At 43.0% G+C, this 19,465-nt stretch overlaps 1 protein-coding gene across 4 annotated transcripts in view; it reads left to right on the top strand.

Moving 5' to 3' along the window:
- Positions 1 to 19,465, top strand: part of TTC28 (tetratricopeptide repeat domain 28) — a 387,004-nt gene that overhangs the window by 287,705 nt on the left and 79,834 nt on the right. For all 4 annotated transcript variants that reach the window (XM_059677128.1, XM_059677127.1, XM_059677126.1 and 1 more), the window contains one exon: positions 17,142 to 18,483. In XM_059677128.1, coding sequence (XP_059533111.1) covers positions 17,142 to 18,483 — 1,342 coding nt within the window. The remainder of the gene's footprint in view (positions 1 to 17,141; positions 18,484 to 19,465) is intronic.

Here is a 19,465-nt window from a genome sequence, read left to right as displayed (position 1 = left end):
TAACTCTGAAATTCTGCATGTGTTTTTTATGACAGCACATCTCAATTTGGACTATCCACATTTCAAGGGCTCAGTAGCCACATGTGGCCAGTGGCTACCCTATTGGACAGTACATATCTAGAGATACAGGGAGGAAAGCCTATATTTGTTGTTGGGGGAGCAGGGATTAGGGGAGATTGGTTAGTTGTTGTTACAATTTTCTACTTTAAAAAGGTACCTAAAAGCCCCACATTGGGGTGCATGTAACGCTATATTCCTTAGGCTGAATCTCTGTACTCAGTGAAATAATGCATTTCATATCTGACTGGATGGAAAGCCACAATCATTCTTTCTCTTCACTCCTCTAGGACCAAAGTATTTTATCTTGTATGTTGTTTTTTGACTCAAAGGTACAGTGCCTTTCAGTAATAGAGAATGTAGTAGTGACTTTGCTGCTTTCTAATTTCCATTCCCGCAGATCCTCTAAGGATTGCCAATGGGTATGCGTAGTCTCTGAGCCCCCAGTGTGGTAATTTATGCAAATGACTCATAAAAGAAAACTCATCCTTTTGTCTCTTACCCAGTTTTTTGTAATGAGCTATGCAACATTTTTTAAATTTAATGGGTGAGTATGTTTAAAGCATTTGTGAAGTACTTATGAATGTATTTTTATGCTGAATAAATTTCATTACTGATTTTTAAAAAAATCACTATTAAGCCAATTAGCCTACCTTATTAATGATTGGCGATAATCCCTTTTTCAAACAGACCTCTATGAACTGTTGCAAATCAAAGGCACATTATACATAGAAATATGAATTCTCTTGCTGCAGGCTTACACAGTATTGATCTATACTGTTTTGTGTTAGCAAAGTTCAGGGTATAAAGCTTTGTTTTTCTCTCCCCACTGGAAGGTGGCAACACCAGTGATCTTTATAGCGAGCACCTACCTGCTAGGAGGCTTTGTGTATTGTTTGTGGCACTTCCATTCCCACACGATGACCCTATGTTATGATAGTGCCTCCCCCACCAGGTCGGGAGCGGGCATCTATGTTCATCATCCCTTAGTCCTGATGCCCACTATGGCACTAGAGCCCTGGTCGGCAAACCGCAGCTCGCGAGCCACATGCGGCTCTTTGGCCTCTTGACTGTGGCTCTTCCACAAAATACCACGTGTGGGCGTGCATGTACAGTGCAATTGAAACTTCGTGGCCCATGCGCAGAAGTCGGTATTTTGTGGAAGAGCCACACTCAAGGGGCCAAAGAGCCGCATGTGGCTCGCAAGCCGCAGTTTGCCGACCACTGCACTAGAGCAAATGTTTGCTGAAAAAATGATAAAGGCATTGTAGCAAATTATGTCCAAGCAGGAAGAGATGAATAAATCAAGTTATTTTTTACTCTCAGAGCTCACAGGACCTGCTTCTAAGGAGGTGAGATGGGAAACAGGTACATATTGACAGTAACCAGCTGTCTGACTTTGGGTAGATTGCTCCCCTTCTTTGTACTTCAGTTTCTCCATCTGGAAAATGAATGATTAATAACTTTGCCTCCCTCCGAGTAATACTATAAAGATAAAGGGAAGAGAGAGATGAGAGCATGGTGAGCTCTTTGGAGGCAAGATCTATGTAACACTAAGTCATCCTAATTGCCACTGTTATTATTTCTCTAGGGTGTGCAATGTATTCAATTTATTCCTTTGAAGAACACAGAGGAGGGAGCTAGCTGGAATGGAGGGTTCACACTGGTGAGACATAGAAGATGAGGCTGGTTAAGCAGTTTAGAATCCATCTTTTTAGTAGCAGGGTATCTTATGGGACTTGGTCCTAAAGAAGTACCTCTCTCCAACCCCACTGTTGATGAAGAGACAGATGGAGACCAATGGCTAGATCTCAGGTGAGCAATCTAGACATGATTTAGAAGTCACTGAGCATAGATAGTACCTCCCCAGACTCCATCTTCTCTACCTATAACCTGCTCACAGAAGTCTTGTTTTATGGCCCAGATGCCATTAAATGTTACTAGATATACTGGTTAAGAGCTTAAACTTTAGACTCAGACTGCCTCGTCTCACACCCCAGCTTGCTACTTTCTAGTTGTATGGCCTTGGACAAGTTCCTTAACCTCTTTATGACGCATCTGGAACACAAGTTGACCCTTGAACAACATGGGTTTGAACTGCATGGGTCCACTTATACATGGATTTTTATCAATAAATATACAGTTAGCCCTCTGTACCCGAGGTTTCCCATCTGTGGATTCAGGCAACTATGGATAAAAAAGCGGTATTTTTTATTCTTGTTTGGGAATCTGTAGATGTGAAGGGCGACTACATGTATTCTTCTACACCATTTTATAGAAAGGACTTGAACATTCACAGCTTTAGGTATTCGTGAAGGATCCTGGAACCAATCCCCTGTGGATACTGAGGAACTACTGTAAAGTTTTTGGGGAATGAAAAGTTATATGTAGATTTTTGACTGTGTGGGGTAGGGAGGGCCCCCACATTGTTCAAGGGTCAACTGTACTTAACTCATAGCTCCTGTGAGAACTACATTTACACATGTAAAATGCCTAGAACAGTACCTGGCAAATAGTAAGTCTTCAATAATTTTAGCTATTAAAATGGATATTGTTATACACAAGAGGCCCGATGCACGAAATTCGTGCAAGGGGCTGGCCCTTGCAGCCACAGCATCCGGTGGTCATTCGGCTGTCTGGTCTAATTGGTATATTATGCTTTTATTGTTATAGATTGAGAGTTGAGCTGGGCACTATATACATCATCATTCTGTCATCCAGCTATAGATCTGAGACCAGGATTTGACTAACCCCCAAGCTGGAGAATGGAACCAAATCCCATTGGAGCACAGAACACGTACTTTATTTATGAGTAAATATTAGACACAGCTTGCTTTATTTGAAAATCAAACAGAAAAAAATAGAGCCAAATGAAAAATTGCTACAGAATAAGGGAGAGGCAGTATTGATTCTTAGGAGGTAAGCAGACCTTTAAAAATTGTTTACTGTAGGAACTTAAGTAATGTGTATACAAGTTTGGCATCCTTAATAGATGCAAAAATACATGAAATAAGAGTAGAAAATAGCCCTAGCCGGTTTGGTGCAGTGGATAGAGTTGTCAGCCTGTGGACTGAAGGGTCCTGGGTTCAATTCTGGTCACGGACACATAACTCGGTTGTGTGCTCCTCCCTGGCCTGGGCTCTGGTCTGGGCATGTGCAGGAGGCAACCAATTGATGTGTCTCTCTCACATCGATGTTTCTCTCTCTCTATCTATCTCCCCCCCTCCCACTCTCTCTAAAAAATAAATGAAAAAGTGTCCTCACGTGGGGATTAAAAAAAAGAGTAGAAAATAATAATGAGAAAGCAAGTTGGTTTGGGGAAAAAAGGATTAGAGGAAAAAGAAGACAGGTGAATTGCAAGGAACCTAAAAATGTAAAATCTGCAATAAAGTTAGAACTGAGCAAAACTGATAAAGTAGGAAACTGAATCAGTGAAGTGGATAATTAGCTCTATCAGAATATAGAAGAAAAGAACAGAGAGATGAAGACAAGAATTAGGAAGTGTTACTAGGGCTTTGAGGGCCTTTTTCTCATTGTGCCCCACATTTTAGTTGGCTGGTGTGTTGTAAGATGGCTTCTATTGACAAGAGAAATTTGAACCTGTCATGTACCTATGAACTGCCCTTCTTTGGCTCCTTGGCCAGTACCATAAATGTGTTCCTTTCACCACATCCTTCACCCCTCGTTTCGAATGAAATCTCCTGTCTAGTGTGATACCTCTGAAAGCCATCTGATAGAGTGCTGTCCCAGCACTTCCAAGAATGGCTATTTTTTCATTGTGAAAACACTATGAGAAGAGCAGCTGAACTAATAACATTTTTTATTCTACAAAACAGAGCTGTAGAGTGCAACATAATGACCACTTTCATAACCAAGAAACTATCAAGACAAGAAATGATTTGTCTACATCTGCAAACCCATACTGAATGACCTAATTCTAAGCAAAGAGCTAATGCAGATATCTGTCATCAAAATACTTTTTATTACTATCTTCCTTTAAGAACCTGATCTTCTTTTAGTTATGTTTAAAAATCAGTACATATCATATGATCTCAATAATATAAACAAAACAATCCACACCAACACCAAAGCAAATTGTCAGGAACTATACTAAAATGTTAGCAATGATTATCTCAGAGAGTCATGAATAATGCAAATATTGATAGGTGAATAGATAGATAAATAGATTTAAAAAAGAATTTTTCTGTATTTTACATTTTCTTCATTGAATATCGTAGCAGTCATTTTTTGGCTAAGAAACAAATTCTGATTTAAAATGGCTTAGACAAATAGGGGCTTCTTTTTCTCACACAGTAAGTGCGAGGCACCTGACATTGGTTCAGAGGTTAGGGATAACAGGGCCTATTACTCTGCAGTTCTCTTGTCCTTTCTCTCATGCTAGTCCCTATGCCTCAAGATCACCTGATGGCTACTGAAGCTCCGGGCATTAGGACTTGTTCAAATCAGGATAAGCAAGGGATGCGGAGCCAGCTGCTCTGTATCCTTTTAACAGAAAAGCAAAAGCTTTCCCTAAAATGCCAACAGACTTCCGCTTTTGTCCACTGGCCACAATAGTGTCACTTAACCAACCCTGGCTGCAAGGGAGACATGGAGAGTGAATATTTAGCTTTCCAGCCTTACAGCCAAAGGCAGCAAGGGAGAAGGGGGAAGTTGAAAATGAGTGTTGGGTGAGCCAAACTTTGCTGGCTGCCAGCGCATTTTTAAAACATGTATTATTTTTATAAGTGAAAACATATTTTTGAGATTGTTATGTTCAATTTTAATCTATTATAGAATCTCAATAATGTAAAAATATGCACACCAAGAAGACAAAAAAAGTAAAAAGAAAAGAAAAGTAAAAAGAAAGCCACAGGAGCATTAAAGTTGTCTGCTCTGGCTCTTGACACAAATGATATTTCACATTAGCGTTACTCTATGTGATCAGGGTGGGGGAGACTGGGTGGTTCATTTATTTGTATTTATATGGAAGAAGTGGTTGACAAGATAGTGTAGATGGACTGGTGACTGGTCTGGCGGGATAGACAGGGACCCAACCCTTCCTGATGTAGCAGGTTTGCAGTTTGTCAAGAACCAACAAACGTTTTGGGAAGCTCTAGTTCCGGTGATTTCCGCAGGCTTCTCTGACCTATGAGTCTATGACGTGAATAAGCGCGGTAAACGGGGTTTTAGATTTAGAGTGCTCACAAGAGCTTTCTAGGAAGACATGTTCAAATAGCGTCTCTGTGCTGTCCACGAGTAAGCCGGTATCAGGAGCCTCTATTTCCTAAGTAAATCTCTCTCAATTAAACAGAAAGGGAAGAAAAACTGAAAGCAGTAAATGGACTCACAATGTCAATCCCATTTTGCGCTTTTCCATGTTTTTGAAATTGCCCTAACCAAAAGCCCATGTACTAATAGAAAAACGAGCAGAATATATGAATCACTTGTTTTGATAGCATTATGCTTAATCTAGCTAGAACACTTCACACAGTCATAGAGTATGAGTTTTCTATCCAGCGTGAGTTTTTAAAATGAAGCTTTTCAGTCCTGATTGCCTTGGGAAAGCAGATTTCATAATTTGCTCTCCAGCCTTGCTGGAAAATCCATCTGTCTTTGCAATTGAATTTGCAAAGTGAAATCATTTCGAAGGGCTGTTCTTTTGGCCAGCTCCTCTGCTCCTCCTCCCCTTGCCTGTCTGTTTCCAGGGCTCCCTGTTGGCCTGGGCAGACCACGCCATCCTCTCATCCTCTCTGAAGGAATGGTGTGGCCCTGGGGGATGGGCTTTGTCCACACCCTCAGCCCCCTCTCCCCGCTCACCTCCCCGATTACACAGCTGAATTCTGCAGCAGTTGTGCCTCAGAGCTGCAGAGTAACCCAGGAGGAAAGTGCTGGGCTGGAGGCGGTGGCCCTGAGTTCATCCCAGCTCTGTGACTGAAGGACCATATGGCCTTTGTGTCTTCAGAGCAGACCCAGCCTTTGTTCTAGAATCAAATAAGATAATGGAGGCCCAAGGACTCTGAAAACTGACAAGTCCCATAAAGTGTTCGATTTAATTCTGCTCCACAATTTACAACCATTTTTGGAAACCTTGAGTTTTAGGTTACTTGAGGTATAGCCAGTGGACAGTTAGACTTATGAGACTAAGATTTAGGAGAGAACTCTGAGCTGGAATTGCATATTTGGAGTCACATAGTGGGTCTTGGTGTCATGGTATTAAATGAGATCACCAAGGAAAATTTTGTATATTGTTGTCATTATTATTTAGGAAAGGTTCCATTCTCCTTTATTTTAAAAAATATATATTTTTATTGATTTCAGAGAGGGAGAGAGAGATAGAAACATCAGAGATAGAAACATCATTGATTGGCTGCATCCTGCACACCCCACACTGGGGCTCGAGCCACAACCTGGGCATGTGCCTTGACTGGGAATTGAACTGTGATCTCCTGGTTCATAGGTCAAGTCTCAACCACTGACCCACACCGGCCTGGCCCTTCTCCCTTATTAATTATCATAATTAAATTGAGAGGAAGCCTATAACTTATTTTCACAGTGAATCACATTTCACAGGTAAAAAAAACTGTGGTGAAGGCAATCAGTCAGTAAGCCAGACTTTAAAATTAAGGTTTCCAATTTCTCAGTCTTTTGCTTAAATTATTGGATACTAGCCAACAGACTTACCAAGTAATTAGCTTTGATGATTAATTTTAACAACTTCAACTGGATGACAGTACAGAAATGACTTTATGTTTTTCCCCCCAGATTATTAATTAGTGGCAGGGTGTAAAATCACCTCAGAGCACCCAGTATTTCTCAGTGTGGTCTATTGACATTGGGGGTGTGATCATTCTTCATTGTGCAGGACTTTCCCACATAGTACAGGCTGTTTGGTGCCCCTGAGCCCACCCAGTGTAAGCTCCTGATATTTTGACACCAAAAATGCTTCACCACATTTCCAAATGCCCTTGGGGGTCTCCTGTCTCACATGCAGAGACTGGGGACCCTTAAAGAAATGTGCCCCATTCTCACATCACATGCAGAGCTTGGCTGTAATATTCTCAGAGCCCAGGATTTCTCTCTCCCCTTAGATGAGATGATCTGGTATCAAGTTCCCTTTAGTGTACTCACTTTAGAAATAAGATTGCATCTAAGACTTAGAGTGAATTACATTCTATAGTAAAATAATGCTAGAGGGAGTGGCATATTTTGATTTTGTTCATTGTAATGTTGAGGGCTATAGTTATCAAAGCTGTTTGGAATAATAGCAGTATCCTAGAAAATGGAGTATCACAAAGATGAAAACTTGAGGCCAGGAGAAGTAACTTTTCTAAGACCATAAGCCAGTGAAATGGTAGAGCCAGGAATAGGGAACCTGCAATTTGGTCACTGTGCCTTTCTACCATAAAACACTATCTCCTTTTGGGTTATTAAAGGTGATAGAAAAGTGTCCCTGAAACAAATTATTGCAAACTCGAGAAGTGGCAGACTAAGGGGGTAGGCAGTTTACCTAGGCCATCAGTTGAGAATGCAACAAAGGTAAAAGGGTTTTTTGATTGCTTGCTCGTTTATAACTTCATTCCATAAAGGACTTTACTTAGCTTACAATATCAAATGATGATACAATAGAAATAGAAAATTAAATCGGGTAAATACACATCAAAGTAGGAAACCAATCTCAGGGAAAAGAGCCAAAACATGCAGCCTAAAGGCTAACATTTGTTACAGTAGAGGTCCATGTTTAGTCAGAGCTTCCTGGTGGCCAAAGCAAAAAGAGTAACAAACAGTCCTCATTACCCAAAAGATGGGAGCATAGAATTCCTCCGGGGAAGGAAAGCTGAATTCTAAGAGATTTCTCAAGGGAGATTTTATATAAGGTATTCTGGTAACAAAATTTATAGCATCAATAAAATTTTAACAGTAAAATTATAATAGATTTCTATATGCTTTTTCTAATAGGAAACTTGAATCAAAACCTGGCCCTGGCTGGGTAGCACAGTTGGTTAGAGGGTCATCCCAATATGACAAGACTGTGGGTTTGATTCCCTACCAAGGCACATACAAGAGCCAACCAATGAATACATAAATAAGTGGGGCAACAGATGGATGTCTCTCTCTCCCTAACACACACACACACACACACTCTCTCCCTCTCTCTCTCTCTCTCTCTCTCTCTCTCTCTCTCAATCAATCAATCAATAAATAAATAAAAGTAAAGAAAAAACAAGTAACTCTAGATCATTAAGGTTAAACCTCAATTAATTGAAGCCTATCCAGTATGCGTCCAAGGTCATTTGGTTCAAGTTTATGGATTGTAGTAGACTCACTTGATTCCGGGCTAGAATTCAGAACATCCAGAGGTATGGATCACGTAAATCCCCTCAGAACACTTATATTAATAGGTGTCTCTCCTCTTACACAGACTTCGGAAGGACAGTTTGAAATTGTAGGTTATGACAAGGGCTTGGAAGATTGATATTGTATGGCACATCCAGTATTGTTTACTGTTAAACAATAGTCCACAAATCTGAGTGACCCAAAACGTGAAAGTATTGTATTCATACACAGCCCACCACAGGCTCCTATAGCCTTCAGGAGCAGCTCACTAATCCAGGCCTACAGCGGGACCGTCTGGAACACGTACTTCCCCAGGCAGTGAGGAGGGGGAGAGAGCATGGAATATGGTACTCCAGCTCTTACTGCTCCTCTGGAAGTAACACGTCGCTTGTACTCAGCATTGCAGAGGGCACCCGTGGCTTTTCCTGAGTAGGAAATACTATCTGAATGTAGAAGAGAACCAGAGAGTATAGATCATTAGTAAAGTCTGCCACAGATGGGGGGAAAGGCAGTCCCAGCCAAGCGATGGAATGAGAAAGTCAGGCATACAAAGCAGGGTGGGAGAGAGTGGAAGGGCGAATGGGGCTGCTCTGTGGCTGGCATAGCACAGGGAGCCTGGGGCAGGGAGGAGTGGGTTAGAGCTGGGTCCAGAAAGCTCGTAAATGCATTTTAATCAATCAACACTTTACTCCGCAGGCCACAGGGGCCTTAGAAGGTATTCTAGGGAGGTGGGGTTGGTCCTTTTTTTAGAAGGAGGAGCTCAAGGGAGGAACAGAAGGGCTATCTCTGCATTTCAGTAATTCTACCTCAGACTTTGAAACAAAAGAACTGTTTGTTTCATATAGAAACGAACTCCCAGCAACATTCTCTGCATTGTTAACTTATGAGGGTGCCTCCCACCTCTCATTGTGATCCACAATGAAAACCAGGCACGCTTTGCCTTTTCCAAACAGTGACTAATGGCGGAGCTTGGCCAGGCAGGCCCGGCATATTTTTCACTCCGCTCTGGGCTTCCCACCAAGTTCTCTCACAGTGGCCTGGCCACGGCCATTAGGGATGATTGTGCCTCGCACTTCCTACCTCATCATCCATCTCCAGAGCACCCCTCTCCAGCCACCTCCTTTTTAAATAGGTTTAATTATTATTTCCCCTGCTTCATGGCACAATTAATCTTCCCCACCGCCTCGGAATTTACGGCCGTGCAGAACCAGGGAGTTTCTGAGCTGCTCACCTGCAGTCTGGGTTTTTAACTCTCGGAGGGAAGTAGGAAGTGGGGCCATGGATGAAGGCCCTGAAATACCTGTGGGCGCCAGTGGGGTCCAGGCTGTCTTCTTGCTATTATTTACCCCTGGTGTGCAGGACAATGGCAGGAGGATCTACAGAGGATCTAACTTGGCCTCTGTTCAGCCTATGGGGAGCCTTGAGGGCCAGGAGTGAGCAATTCGGGCTCTATTTCGACTACATTTTATTTCCTCCAAGTTTGGTTATGAGATGAATGAATTCTGGGGAACCTAAGTACAGCAGGGCAGCTATAGTTAACAATACTTAATATGTTTGAAATTTGCTGACAGTAGAAATTAGACATTCTCACTACAAAAGACGATGAATGTGCAATTTAACTTGATGGTGGCAATAATTTCACAATGTATATATACCAAATACTCACATTGTATACTTTAAATATTTACTGTTTTGTCAATTATACCTCAACAAAGCTGGGAGCAGGGAAAGACAAGTAGTTTCTAACGGAGTGTGTTTGTGGGAGGGAGAGGTGGCATCCTCGGCCTTATTATAGCGGCTCCTTCAAGTGGAAACAGAAGAGAAGGGCAGTTGGGATCTGGGACAAAAGTGCCACTCAACTCTCCATGTCACTAAAGACATCCTCAATGGCCGCTGACGCAAAAGAAGATAACAGGCTCTTAGCTTCACTTATCCTTTGGAGGAGCAGGAAGAGCCTGGTGGGTTGGCAGGAAAAGTAGACAGATGTAATTAAGATAAATGATGGCAGAAGAGACATGGATGGCCCAAGTGGTGGTGCCCACACTAGTGATTACATCCGACGCGGCCTCCTCCTCCTCCTCCTCCTCCTCCTCCTCCTCCTCCTCCTCCTCCTCCTCCTCCTCCTCCTCCATTCCTTAGGAGTTTCCGGTCTCTAATGTGCACGTCTTTGCTCTAGATACAGATTTAGCCAGGCTGTTCTTATATAGCTGCCACAGGGTTGCTTTGGCCTGACAGTGTACTGTTAATAAAGAAGAAGTGGGTATAAAGTCATGACCGCTTTTCACCACTTCATTCCAGAAGGGGAGCAGGTGAAAGAGATGGACTCCTGCGTCAGAGGAACCTAGATTCCAGTACTCGTCTTGCCCCTGAAGGCCGTGTGGTTCCCGTGTGTTCTTGTCTTCCGGGTCTCTGAGACCACAGCAGTGACCTCAGGACTGTTTTGAAGTGTGAATGAGATCATCAGATAGAAAGCAGGCACAAGTTCTCAGGAAAAGCTTACCTACTGGGAAGATGCTTGTAGCTGACGTCATAGAACTGATTTTTTAATTTCTGCCATTTAAAAATAGCTGTACCTTTGCTGTCCTTTAGGGACAAAAAAAATAATGGGGCCTTGTCTGAGGATACATAAATAGTAACCGGAGAATGAGTTAGAGAAAACTCATTAGCACTTGGATTCCAGCCCTCTGTTTACTAAGCAGGTATTTCTCCTCTTCCCCACCCCAAGCTTTGAGATATTTTAGGTGCAATATACAGAAGCTCTGTGTGGAACTCGAGAAGGAGAGGGTCCGGGGAACCTGAAGATGTCTGCAGCTGGAATGATGGGTGCCCTGGAGAAACTGGGGTGCTCCGCCTGGCTAGGGGCGCCTTGGGAAGAGCAGTTGAGCATGTGCAGCAGGTGTTCCCAGCTGGTTCACCATCCCCTCCCACGTTTCCTGTTTGAAAGACAAAATAGCATGTTGTCCTTTAAGATCATTTGAAATGAAAGGTACAACTAAATATCATGATTATAAAATTGAAACAATGGGACAAGCACCGTGTTGTTTGCAGTCTGTACATGCCCTCCTCCGGGCCTGGAGAAGGATAAGGAGGTTGGTACAGCTATAGAGGCTGGCGACCAGCTGATTTCTTTCTCTCCTGTGGTCCCAAAGATGAGGAAATGAACTTAAACATCCACATCAGGACTGAGCTATGAGAAAGTGTTTCCCAGTCCAGAGTGGGCTACAGAACAGCTCTCTGCATATCTTTCTTATTTGATTTAACTTTCTATTGTGGAATTTTACACACACACATAAACACACACACACACACACACAGAAAGAGGGGACAATACTGTATAATGAACCCCCACTAAGCTCATAAACCAGTTATCAACATTTTGCTAATCTTGTTTCATCTGTTTTCATAAACACGCATGCATGCATGCACACACATGCTTACTTCCCAACCCCCGCTAGAGTATTTTAAAGTAAATCGTAGACACCATGTCATTTCTTTTGTAAATGCTTCCATATGTATTTCTAACAGATGAGAACTTTATAAAACACAGCTACTGTCCCAGTTCACACCTAGTGAAACTGATTAATAACAGTTCCTTCGTATCTTCTGCTTATTTTAAAAGCAGATGGGCTGTGGGTCAAGAGTCCCTTCCTCATCTCTGCCGCTAACGCACTTCCTCTCACTGGGCCCAGGTCATGTCTTTATAAAGTGAACCTGTGAGAGGGCCTCTTCCAATCCCCAATTCTTATGTTTCCCCTGAGAATAGCTGGTGATGTGGCCAGGATGGAAGCCGTGGATGAACTCTTAAACCCCCATTTGGATCATGAACTATTAATAATCAGAACAGTAATATGGTCAGGAAATGATCAGAGCACGTCCATTGTGGAGGCACTGAATCCCTACTTTTACAGAATTCACAAATGAAAATGCAGTCAGAATTCACTGCTGAAATGCTAAACATTCCAGTTTCAGCAGAAATTCTCCTGCTTGGCTTGTCCCGTGCATACCTCCATTGATGTTTGCTGGTCATGGTTAATAATAAAACCAAAATGCACTGAGCACTTGCTATGTCCCCGGCACTGTGCTAGCTTCTAGAAAGCATGGTCTCCTTGGCTTTCACAATGGCTCTTTGTAGTCGGTATTGCTATTCCCAGGGCAGTGACCACTCCTGACACAGAGGTGGAGGCCGACGGTGCTGCTGTATAAATCCATAACCACACCCCCTGTGAGAACTCTGCTTTGTGGAAGGTCTTCTGCCCCACTAATCTTCATTTAATTCCCCTCCCCGAGCATGTTGTCACCTAGTGCACCCCGCTGACAGGCCCTCTGCAAGTCCTCATCTGAGTGACGGCCCTGGAAAATCAAGCTGCGGTCTCCAAAGGGAAGGAGGATCTGCAGATTATCTCCTCAGCATGTGCAGTCACTCTGCTGGCAGCTCTCGGCAGCTTTTATGTTGCCTCAATAAAGAGAAAGGCTGCCAATTGTGTGTAATGTTCCGTTCAGAATTCTCCTGGCTGGCAGCGGCGAGACAGTAGAGACCCAGGGCAGATGAAAAAAATCCCCACTCAGCCAGATCCATATCCTTTTGCCTTTGCTCGTGTCCGGAAGTTGTTTTGAGAATCTTCCTATAATTCTTTATAGATCCTTGGACGTATCAGACCAGGAGGAAAGGGAGGAGGAAAGGGGGGGTGCGTGGGCAAGCTGGCTGGGGGTCAGATCATTTTGCCATAACCAGCAGGCAGTTTCTTTCACAAATCATTGAACCCTGAGTAGCCATTATCGTCCCAACTGCTCCCTATTAACTAGGCCAGACTCTTAAGGCCCTGAGAGCCAGACAGCATTCCCCTTCCTCTCTCTCACTCTGCGCAGACCATGGTTAGAAAGCAAGCGACAGTTTACACAGATTATTGATATATACTAACATGTTTCTCATACCATTTCTTTGAGATGATTATCACCTGACCTTATTATTAAGAAGGCAAACAACATCAGAAAGTTTTCAATTGAAAAAAGAAAGAAAGGCCCAGAGACATAAAGTGGCTGTCTCAAAGATACTCAGCTAATGAGGTGAGAGCCAGGCTTGTAGAACAGGACTTCTGACTTAAAGTTCTGTTCTTTGCCACTATGGTGTGCCTTCTAGATATTTCGTCAGCTTCCTGGATGATGGGGTACCAGTGTGGAGCGGGGAGCTAGCAAGGAGACCTGTGTCTTTGGTGGTAGGGAGCAGGAAAAAACCTGAACTTCCCCTGATTGCCTTCTCTGAAGGTCTCAACATCCTCTTAGCAACCGACTAGTGATCATATTGGCTTAAAAATCATTACAGTGAAATCCAAAGCTGGGGGGAAGGGGGATCAATGCAAAGACATTGCTGGGGAGAAAGTGCTCAGAGGGGATGTGGGCACGCGGCCGCCCTCCCCGGCTCTGGCTCTGTCCATGACCATGGACTGGTGGCTGGGCAGATATTTTGACTCTCATTTCAGAAATGCAGAAGCTGAGGAGAGAGGGAGTGAAATGATTCATTTTCTTTAAGGATACCTGGAAATTTGAAATCTAAAAGTTTTCTCTTTAGATAAAAGCATTTGAAGGGTCCAGGCTAACTGCTGGTCTTTAGAACGGGAATGTTGACGTCACTAATACTTTGTCACCACTAACAGGGGCCCTGGGTAATGCTAAGGTATTGCCTCCTGGGCAGCTCAGAGTTTCTAACCTTGAGACAGGTTCTGGAGACTCTCATCCTTCCAGCTTGGATGCTGGCGACATCTCCAGCCCAGGGGAGTGGCCAGACCCAACCCCCAGGAATATCACTCCTCTTATTGGATCAGTTTCAAAAATTCTTTCAGTAATTTTTAAACCAAGGGTTATGCATTCATTATAGAAAAAAACACTGACAATACAAATAATCAAAAAGAAAAAAGTGCCATTCTACCACCCCAAAGTCATTACTGTTAACATTTAAATAAATTTTGTGTTGTATGTGTGTATATTATAAATGTAAACATATACATATACACATACATCCTATTTAATATTTTTATTAAAATGTACTGTTTGTGACCATATATCCCATTAACATATTACAATTTTTTCCCATGTGAATATGTAAACTTCTACTTTACCATTTTTAATGGTACCATGTTATTGCATTGCATAGAGTACCATGATTTCTTAATTGTTTTTAAATTACATATTTTACTCATACAAGCAAATACACAGAAGAATTGCCATGGTTTATTTAATCTCTGCCACCTCCAGCATTCCTTTTCCTTAAAGCATCTAATACATCCAGTAACTAGTATTTGAATTTCACTTTATAGTTTACAATACACTTATACACATATTATTTCATTTGAGCCTTTAAGGCTTGTATCATATTACTGTTTTCCTCATTTTATAGATGAACCTTAAAAAGCTCAGAGAGGCTAAATGATGTATGCAGTACCCTAAGTCCAGTTAATGTCAAAGAGATGCTGGGCCCAGAGATGGACACACCTCCTGTGGTAGGGCAGACCTCCATCGTAGGCAGGGAGGAAGTGGGGACCCGAAGAGCGGCCCTGACATACTCCTGTCTCTGCCCCCCACACCCACTTGGGCATTTATTATGTGTACTGACTTGTTTCGTGACTGTTTCCCTTATGACTGTGTGCTTTTTGAGAGCAGACACCTGTCTTCATTTCTCCTCTCCCCTGCTCCCACCACAATAGTAGTGTACAATACTCAGTTCATGTTTCCTAGGTCGGTGTGTAAGTGAATGAATGAATGAATAAACAAATGAACAAGTGAATGAATGAACGAACGAACTAATGAAAGGTGTCACAGAGATAAGCGAATTGCAGAGGCTGGATTTTGACAGCTTCCTCCGTGCCTCTATTTTCAGTTCAGATATTTTAATAAGCCATCTTGGTGTCTGAGTTTTTGTACTTCTGCAGGTTTTTGTCACCACTGCAAAGCTCCCACACGGATGCATGGAAAAGCATGTTCAAAACCAAGGGCAAGGAGAAACTGTCTGCATGCTAGATTCCCTCTAGCTTTTCCAGTGCCCCACCCTGGCCCCAACTGGGATGAACCAGGCTCACCTTAAAGGCATCTCCGAAGTTACCTCTCTAATATCCCTCATTTGGAACTACTTGATATTTATGATCTCATTTGAACTGCTTGTGAAAACAATGGCTTAGCTTAGCAGCTTATAGCATACTTTATGAAGGTTGTTTGAAGTGCTATTATTGTTGACAGTAAAAGCTGTATAGCAGAATTACAAGAAATTTTGGAACAAAAATCATTCAAATCCCATCACCTAACAAGGCATCTATTTTTATTTTTGCATAATCTCCTCAAAGTCTCATCCTTGTGCATATTTTTTTTCCTACTCGTCACAGGGAGCATGCAGCATTGTTTTCTGCTTTTTCCACTTAATATTACTGTAAGAAGCCATAGCCAATTTGGCTCAGTGGGTAGAGCAACAGCCCGCAAACTGAAGAGTCTTGGTTTTGATTCCAGTCATGGGCACTTACCTTGGTTGCAGGCTGGATCCCCAGCTGGCCATGGTCGGGGTGCATGTGGGAGGCAACCAATCGATCTGTCTCTCTCACATCTATGTTTCTTTCTCTGTCACTCCCCCTCCCTTCTACTCTCTCTAAAAAAAAGCCAAAAAAATCATTATTGTAAGAATCTTTCCTCCCCCACCATTTTTCTGCGTAGACGTTATAATTATCTTTAAAAAATGTTATTAATTTTTTTAGAGAGAGAGGAAGAGAGAGGGATAAAGAGATAGAAATATCCATGAGAGAGAAACATCAATTGGCTGCCTCCTGCACACCTACTAGGGATCAAGCCCACAACCCCAGCATGTGCCCTGGCCAGGAATCCAACCGTGTCCTTCTGGTTCATAGGTCAACGCCCAACCTCTGAGCCACTCCAGTGGGGCATATTATCTTTTTAATGACCAAAACCCCTCTATTGGATTGATATATGGCAGCCCCTGTGTTTGCCATTTAAGATGTTCCTAATTTTCCACTAACCCATACTGTGGCAGTAAACATTGTTATGCTTATAGCTTTTGCATTTGTTGCCTGATTTCCTTAGAACACCGCCCTTCCATGAGGAGCGTTGCAGGGTCTGAGCAGCACTGTGCTTGTGGCTCTTGCCATGCTGCTACTCCACAGGCTGTGCCAACTGATGTCCAGCAGCAATGTGTTTACCCGTGTCAGGGCAGCTTCATCAGTATAGGATGTTGTTTAAATTTTTTGTTTGCTAATTTAGTAAACATAATGTGGTACTTCAGGGTTGCTTTATTTTGCATTTCTTTGATTATTAAAAGAAATTAGCATTTTTTCCCTCTGGGTACCTTTTGGATTTCCTTGGATGTGAGTTGTCTGCTGCCTCAGTGCTTCGCCCATTTCAGTAAATTTAAATCTTGATTTTAAAAAAAGCCAGACCCAGTAAAATCTTTACACACAATAGCTGTTGTATTGTTAATATATTTTCCAGTATGGTGTTTGCCTTTTAATTTTAGATATATATTTGTAGTAGAAAACACCTTATTTTTATAATTAAATCTGTCAATTTTTTGTTGTTGTTGCTTCGAAGCATAGAAAGCTACCCTCCCTCTGGAGACCTAATAAATATTTAATTCTACCTTCTGTTATTTTAAGCTCTTTAATTCATCTGGATTGTATTTGAATATAACTTAAGCTGCAAATTACGTTTTTTTCCAAATTGCTAATGTTATTCTAACCTTTTTCTGTTCTCTTCCTCAGGAATTATACACCAGATGAAAGGTGATTATGATACTGCACTGAAGCTCCACAAGACCCACCTGTGCATCGCCCAGGAGCTGAGCGATTACGCTGCTCAGGGCCGTGCCTACGGGAACATGGGCAATGCCTACAATGCTCTGGGCATGTACGACCAGGCCGTCAAGTACCACCGGCAGGAGCTGCAGATCTCCATGGAAGTGAATGACCGCGCCTCGCAGGCATCCACACACGGGAACCTTGCTGTGGCCTACCAGGCCCTGGGTGCCCACGACCGGGCCCTGCAGCACTATCAGAACCACCTGAACATTGCCCGGGAGCTGCGTGACATCCAGAGTGAGGCCCGGGCCCTCAGCAACCTGGGCAACTTCCACTGCTCTCGGGGGGAGTATGTCCAAGCTGCCCCCTATTATGAACAGTACCTCCGGCTTTCTCCAGACCTTCAAGACATGGAGGGAGAAGGGAAGGTCTGCCACAATCTCGGCTATGCCCATTACTGCCTGGGAAATTACCAGGAGGCGGTGAAGTACTATGAGCAGGATCTGGCACTGGCCAAAGACCTTCATGACAAACTGAGCCAAGCGAAAGCTTACTGCAACTTGGGCCTAGCATTCAAGGCTCTATTGAACTTTAGCAAAGCTGAAGAGTGTCAAAAGTACCTGCTGTCCCTAGCCCAGTCCCTGAATAATTCCCAGGCTAAATTCCGAGCCTTAGGGAACCTGGGCGATATATTCATCTGTAAAAAAGATATAAATGGTGCAATAAAATTCTATGAGCAGCAGCTGGGCTTAGCTCATCATGTAAAGGACAGAAGACTGGAGGCCAGTGCATATGCAGCCTTGGGCACTGCATACCGAATGATCCAGAAATACGACAAGGCCTTGGGTTATCACACGCAGGAACTGGAGGTATATCAGGAGCTGAGCGACTTGCCAGGGGAGTGCAGAGCTCACGGGCACCTGGCTGCTGTCTACATGGCCCTTGGGAAATACACAATGGCATTCAAATGTTACGAAGAGCAGCTGGATCTAGGGCAGAAGCTGAAGGATCCAAGTCTAGAAGCCCAGGTCTATGGCAACATGGGCATCACAAAGATGAACATGAATGTGATGGAAGAAGCCATCGGCTACTTCGAGCAGCAGCTGGCCATGCTGCAGCAGCTGAGTGGAAACGAGTCGGTGCTCGACAGGGGCCGGGCCTACGGCAACCTGGGGGATTGCTATGAGGCCTTGGGTGACTATGAGGAAGCTATCAAGTACTATGAACAATATTTATCTGTTGCCCAGAGTCTGAATCGCATGCAAGACCAAGCCAAGGCTTACCGGGGCCTAGGAAACGGACACAGGTAAACGTGGTTGATAAACTTGCACAAAGAGCAGTTGTGACAGTAATGGCATGTGGTTTGTTAACTACAAAACATTTTCATACGTATCTCATTTGGTTCATCCAATGATTCTGTGAATTTAGCAGGGCATAGTACTACCTTTATGTTATGGAGGAGGTGACTGAGGCCCAGAGAGGTTAGGTTAATCTCCAAGGTTACACAGTTTAAAAGTGACAGCTGAGAGTCACACCCAGGGCTCTTTGACTCTGACTGCATTGCCTTTTTGTCTGCATCGTAATGAGCAAGATAAAAGATAATAAGAACGGGAAAGATGAGTGAATCAATTTCACTGAGCTTTTCTGAATGCCTCCCACATTATATGAAGTGTTTTTTAATACGTCATCTGTACCCACCAATTATTTGGCTCCCATTTTGTTGCTTTTAGGGAAAGCCATTTGATAATGGCAGGAGTGAATAAATATATATTATCATCATGCTGGGTACCTTGAATATATATCTTGCTTAACATTTATAGCAATCCTGTATTGCTCTACATGGATTATTATCTGCTATGGGATGTGGGATTTATTATCATTTAGAAACTGAGGCTCAGGAAAAGGAATTTACGTGCCTCCACACAACTGGTTTGGTCTGCTGCCAGAATCTATGTTCTTCCCAGTCTTATCACGTCATCTCTTAGCAGCAGCACAAAAAGATACACTGTTGGCTAAGGTGATGCTTTTCCTTCTGAATGTGGGGAGCCCAAGAAGGTGTCTGTGTCTGCAAAATATACGGCTTCTCCAGATAGGCAGGGGATTAGGGCTCCTGGAGTGGAGGGAAGGCAAGGGTCAAACTAAATCATCACCCACAGAGTGCTCGGAGGAGTTCAGGGTGAAGGATTTATAGCTGTTGTAAAGTGATTTCAAAAACATAGTCTAAGCAGTAGTGGAAATTGGGAGGCCTGAAGAACCAAACAGTTCACTTGCTATCATTGTGCCTATTA

The sequence above is a fragment of the Myotis daubentonii genome, chromosome 19, assembly GCF_963259705.1.
Source record: "Myotis daubentonii chromosome 19, mMyoDau2.1, whole genome shotgun sequence".
Lineage (NCBI taxonomy): Eukaryota > Metazoa > Chordata > Mammalia > Chiroptera > Vespertilionidae > Myotis > Myotis daubentonii.
The sequence above is the reverse complement of the archived record's forward strand: the minus strand, read 5'-3'. Positions and strand labels throughout refer to the sequence as shown.